We start from the raw sequence: 6,000 nt of genomic DNA on the forward strand, positions 1-6,000 counted from the left end.
CCCTTAATCCCTACAACCACACTGTGAGATGGATAGTCCGATGCCCAATTTGCAGTCTAAACTTACAAAGGAAGTAACCTTCCCGGGGTCACACAGCTAGTCAGTGGGGGAGTTGGGATTTGAATCCAGGAGTATCTGAGTCTTATGGGGGAGCAATGGTGTTCTCTCTGGAAGACAAAGGTCCACACAAGCAGGGGTGGAAACCTTGACCTTGCTCTCCCAGCCCACCGCCAGGTACTGTGAATTTGGACCTTCACTCTCCTTGAGGGGATGAGAGGTGAGAAGGGGAGGGCCAGGGGAGCTCAGGCCTCACTGGCTTCATATCTGTTGTAGATATGGAGGAAAGCCCCACCGCGCCCTCCAGTGAGATCACGTCCCCAGGTCGCGAGAAGTATGTTGCTTCTGAGGGTGAGTAAGCAGTCAGCCAACTCTGTTCTTAATTAAGATGGTGGCAGTGATTGATCCTTGGGCCAGGAGGGTGTCTTAGCCCAACAAAGTCCTCAGTGGTTCATTTATCCCTCAAAACATCCCTGTGTGAGATTAATAGGAGTATCCTTAATCTAAAGACGTGGAAACTAAGACTCAGAGAGGTAAAGTGACTTGCCCAAGGTCACACAGCAAGTTAGTGACAACACCAGGCCTGGAATTTGACCTCCCAATTCCCAGCTGAGGGACCATTCTACCACCTAACTCTGCTTAGAAGCCTCCAGCAATGTGCCAGGGTGGGAAATTCAATGTCCCCACTCAGGGATGAGGGGGGCTGATATGAAGCCATCACTGCCCCCCATGGATAACCTTCCAGAAGACACCAGCAGCCACCAGCCACGGAAACTTGGAGGCCTATTTCTTACATGTGGACATACGTATTTCACCCTCCCCCGCACTACCTGGGTCAAAAGCAGCCCTGCAGCCTAACGGTTAGCCCGGACCCCTAGTGGTATAGGCGGGCCCCTTCTCCTCTCCAGGTCTCTGTTGCCCCCTTGGCAGGGAGCACTTGTACAGGGTCGTCTGTCAGGCCCCAACCAAGATTCTGTGGCTCTCCAGGTCCCCTGCGCAGTCTGGCCACCCATACCCTTTCTTCCTTCAAGACCTCAGACTCTCTCTTTGGATCCAGGTACGTGGGATTTCCACCAGAGGTAGGCTGTACCACCACCTGCTTCCCCGGGGCTGTCCCTGGCTTGGGAGGCAGAAAGCAGGCCCGGCCTGACATTTAAACAAAAATGAACAATCTGAAGGGTATCGAGAAGGCCTCCTACCCCCAGATACATTGTCTTCCGGTTTCACACTGTGGAAGCCCCCCGACATGTCCATGGTCTCCATGCAGGTGCAAATCCCCTGGAAGGGCTAGCCTAAGATTCTCTGACCACTGGGCTGAACAAGAATACACTATTGGAAGAGGGTCACAGAAAGAACACTAACATGTTCCTCATCTAGGCTGCTGCTAACTCACTGCGTGACTCGGGAAACGCAAGCCCCCTCCCCCTCCCTGGGCCTCAGTTTCCCCAGCTGTCAAATGAGGAAGTCGGAGAAAGCCATCTGTCACCTCCCTTCTGGCCCTAACTTTCGGAGGCGGTTGAGCGGGCGCTGGGGGGGGTGGGATGACCAGGGACGCCAGGGGGCAGCCCTGGCCACTCTTACCTGGTTCCACCCACATAGGCTGAATCTGAGCAAGTCCAGGCTGCTGACTCGAGCAGCCAAGGGCTTCCTGAGCAAGCCACTGACCAAGGCTCCAGAGTCAACCCCAGGGAGCCAGAGTTTCGACTATATCCCGTTGGTGAGTGCCCCAGACCCCAGACCTCAACCCCCAACACTCTCCAAGGGGCCTTCCTATGAGCCTCCTGCCCACCCCTCCCCCTTCACAAAGGGAAGAAGACTGAGACCTTCCCACCCAAGTAGCCAGCAGGGCAAGGGCCAGGGGCCTAAGAGTGTTGCTAGAAGCCAGCACCAGCATCACGAATGTTCTTTGCAATCTGCTCTCTTTGCTTTAAAAAATTCACAGGAATTTTGCATTCTATTCCACCATCTATGTGTGTTTATTTTCCAATACATAAAAATAAGCCTCGAAATAGCTCACAAGTAAGTAAAATTAACACCCCAGGGACACGCACCATGTTTAGCAAGTGACTCTGCAGACAGCCCAGCATGCTGTGGCAGGGTGAGAAGCCCAGGTCTGGAGGGGGGCGGGGGGGTCTCTGCATTGAAGAGCAAGGGGGCCTGGCCCCACCACATAGGAGGCCCAGCGGGGCTTGGGGACTAGAGGGTGCTGGAGAGGGGCCCCGGTGTGAGCTGCACCACACAGCCCCAGGCCCTACACACCCATCGCATAGTGTCACATTGAATTTCCAAATCTCCTGGGCTGCAGAGCACTGTGCTTGGATTAAATATTTGTGGAGCCAGGCACCATGCTAGACCCTGGGAGACAACCTTGAACTGGATGGACATAGTCCCTGAGCTCATGGCACTTAGTATCTAGTGGGGACACAGACAAGGAACCAGACACTCCTGATGCTTGAGCGATGAGAGAGCAGAGGTTGGGTTTGGTGCGGGACATGTGACAGCCAGAGGGACACCTGAAGGACAGTGACTTCAGGCTTGAGGTCAGGGAGGAAGGAAGTCTGACTGCCTGAGGAGTGCAGTGGTCAGACCGAGACCTGAAGGGTGAGGAGTCATGGCCGGCAGTGGAGAGAGGAGAGAGCTTGGGGGCCGGAGAATTGGGGGTGGGTGGCGGGGGGAGAGTTGAGAGCGAGCCAGTGATCTGAAAATCACTGATTCTAAGAGAAACTTGAAGTCACTGAGCTGATGGCCTCCAAAGAGCGCCATGGTCTATGCCTTACCAAATTTGGGAAAGAGGTTGAGTTGGGGGGGTGGGGCAGGGGAGGAAAGTGGAGGCAGCTGGTGGGTTGCAGAGCTGAGTAGAAAGTACACCTGCCAGGACTTAGAAACTGATCAGTGTGGAGGAGGGACCGGGAGGTGAGCTGCCCAGAGTCTGCCGGATGGCAGTGGATGGCCCCAGTGGCCGAGCGGGGCGCACCTGTGCAGGACAAGAGGCAGGTGTGAGGGGAAGATGTTGGGTTGGGCCTGCTCAGTCTGAAGGGCCTGTGGGGTAAGCTCAGAGATGCCCAGTTGGCCGGGGTATCCCGCAGATCTCCCGGGCACGAGGGGCAGGCTGGGGGCAGGGAGGGGGGCTGAATGGGCAGGCTGTGTGGACCCAGGCTTTTGCATGGCCTGGGACTCCACAGGCTAAAAAGTTTGAGGCCCACTGAGGGGCTCCTCCACACACAGGTGTCTCTGCAGCTGGCCTCCGGAGCCTTCCTGCTCAACCAAGCCTTCTGCGAGGCCATCCACATCCCCATGGAGAAGCTCAAGTGGACCTCACCCTTCACCTGCCACCGAGTGTCCCTCGCCGCCCGCCAGCCTGAGTCTAAGACCCCGAGCCCCCAGCTGTGCCTCAGCCCCTCCGCGCAGCACCCCTCCTGTGATGGCTTCTCCCCGGAGCCTCTGGGGGAGGCCAAGCCAGGCTGGGAGCCCAGGGCCGTGACAGAACACACGGGGAAGCTGTGGGCCACGGTGGTGGCGCTGGCGTGGCTGGAGCACAGCTCGGCCTCCTACTTCGTTGAGTGGGAGCTGGTGGCCGCCAAAGCCAACTGGTGGCTGGAGCGGCAGGAGGTGCCCGAGGGCCGCACACGGGGCACCCTCAAGGCGGCCGCCCGCCAGCTCTTCGTGCTGCTGCGGCACTGGGACGAGAACCTGGAGTTCAACATGCTCTGCTATAACCCGAATTACGTGTAGTCGGGGCGGGAAGGGAGGAGAGGGAGGGGACCATGCGGGCCTGGCAGGGGGAGCTTTTGCCGCTGTAGCCAATATACCGGTTGCTAGAAAGAGCCCTGGACTGGCAGTCAGGAGGCCTGAGTTCAATCCCAACTTTGCTACCACCTACCTGTGCGATTGTAGGCCAGCTCCTACCCCCCATCTGGGCCTCGGTTTCCCCACCTGTAAAATAAGTGCGCGAGGCGAGGGAGTTGGATTAGATCTCTAGACGCTCCCAAGGTTCCTCTCGGCTGGACGCTCAGGCAGCCGTGGGGTGGGGAGAGAGAAAATACAGTTTAAACCCCAGTTCTCTCTGGAAGAGGGTCCCGTGGGCAACACCCCCCCCCCCCAAATAAAAGGGTGGATGAACAAACCCAAAGACTGTCAGTAACCAGACCCGCGAGCTCGCATCTAGGCGTGGGAGACAACCTCTGCCTGCTGCCTTGTCTCCACGGTGACAGTCTGGCACCCTGAAATCCCACTTACAAACCCACCGGAGAACCATCCTTCCCAACATGTTACGAAGAGTCACTGAGGAGCCTTTTCCCTGGGCTTGGAGGCCCTTAGTATATTCTAGTTTGCAGACTCTCGGTGACCTCCAGTCTGAGAAGAGGAGGTGGGGAGGCCAACGGGAGACCCCCTGCCAGCGGAGGTGTGAAAACTAAGCTTCAGTCTGTGCAAAAATAGTCCAAACAGAATAGACATGGTCACAGAAGCCAGTGGAGAAACCAGGCAACACCTTAAATAATTTGCACAGTTTCAGGAATTGTGCACGGCAAACTCCACTGGCGCTGAGGGGCACGCGAGGCCCCCACGTCGGCTCCATTCTGGGGTGTCGGGGTCCCTCTCTGCAACAAAGAACCAGTGCTTGGCTGCAGCGCATTTGGGGCCAGCAGCTTCAGCTGGGAGGGGGATTTATTCAAAGAAATGAAGGACTCTTGAATTGTCCCGCAGAGAGCCCCTGGGGACTTCCCTGTCTCAAGGCCACACGTACCCTGTGGTGACGGGCGTGGCCTCAGATTCCCTGGAGGCTGGCGCCCAGTCGTCTCTGCCCTGAAGACTCCTCTGGAAGTCCAGCAGCCTGGGACTCCAGGCTGAACCCACACACCACCCTCTCCAAGGCCTTAATGTCTCTTCACCAAGTGGTCCCTTTGGGCCCCAGGGCCCTGGCACAAAGCCAGTCCCTCTCCAGGGAGATCTGGAGGTCCCCACAGAGCAAACTGACCTGTGGAGGGGGTGTGGGCTCTGGCACACATCCCAGCTTCACGAAGACTCGAGAAATGCCTGGTCTTCAGCAGGGGCAGAGGGAGAGAAGGGCTCCAGCAGAATGCCCTTCGGGCATAGAGAAGATGATGTGGTATCCTGCCCCCCACACAGCCCGCCCTGGATTTGGGGCCCTGCCCTGCCCTCCGGCTGTGCTGCAAAATCCCCCAGGAGGGCCTCCCTCCACAGGTCCTGCTGAGGCTCTGAAAACCTGGTGATCCATCCCCAAGGGAGGGGAAGGGGCTGGAGACCTCATATAAAGTCCTGTCTGCTGCCTGGCTGAGTGTTGTGCTTTAGAATCACCCTCTGGGGAGGAACCCAGCCGGGCAGTCAACAGCACCGTGGCCACCACCACCCCAGGTGGCACATGGATGACAGTCTGGGCCGTTGGCTTAAAATCAGTGCCACTGAGCAGGATAAGGGTTTTAGGCTCTCTTGCTCAAGGCCTCAAGCAGGTGTGAGGACAGCCTTGTCACCTCCCTACACACCTCCCCGCACAAAAGTAACACTCGTGCAGCCAGCAGCCCCAGCTTCGGGGTAAGGAGAGAGGGGTGTGACATCCCCTCCTTGGCCCACATTAGTGGAAGCACCTGTCAGGCCAAGAGTGGGAACGCCTGGCACTTGTTTGGGCAAGTGGCGTCCCTTTGCTGGGTGCGCAGGAGCTGGGGGGCTGCCACTGCTCCAACTTTCCCAGATTCTCTGCCTCTGTGATGCTTACCCCTTAGTGACCATGGACTTGTGCTCACTGTCTGTGTAAATCTGAACCAGTTGCGTGTGCTTCCTGGGCCCCTCTCCTCTTACACGATGAGACTGGACTGGGCCACCAGCCTCCCGAGCCACCTGATTCGGGGTCTCCAGGCTCAGTGTGGACAATGAGCAGGTTCAAGGTGGCCCAGTGTGGAACTGGAAGGAGTAACCGAGAACCCAGCA

At 57.6% G+C, this 6,000-nt stretch overlaps 1 protein-coding gene across 6 annotated transcripts in view; it reads left to right on the plus strand.

The window, feature by feature from the left end:
• The window catches only part of VWA5B1 (von Willebrand factor A domain containing 5B1), a 47,800-nt gene extending 42,632 nt beyond the window's left edge, over positions 1–5,168 (plus strand). For 3 of the 6 annotated variants that reach the window (XM_035727234.1, XM_035727233.1, XM_035727235.1), the window contains 4 exons: positions 334–408; positions 1,045–1,114; positions 1,657–1,774; positions 3,283–3,789. In XM_035727234.1, coding sequence (XP_035583127.1) covers positions 334–408; positions 1,045–1,114; positions 1,657–1,774; positions 3,283–3,789 — 770 coding nt within the window. Of the gene's footprint in view, positions 1–333; positions 409–1,044; positions 1,115–1,656; positions 1,775–3,282 lie in introns of all 6 variants that reach the window. The other 3 variants (XM_035727237.1, XM_035727238.1, XM_035727236.1) reach the window with 1 other exon arrangement.
• The last annotated feature ends 832 nt before the right edge of the window (positions 5,169–6,000 follow it).

This window comes from Zalophus californianus, chromosome 4, assembly GCF_009762305.2.
Source record: "Zalophus californianus isolate mZalCal1 chromosome 4, mZalCal1.pri.v2, whole genome shotgun sequence".
NCBI lineage: Eukaryota > Metazoa > Chordata > Mammalia > Carnivora > Otariidae > Zalophus > Zalophus californianus.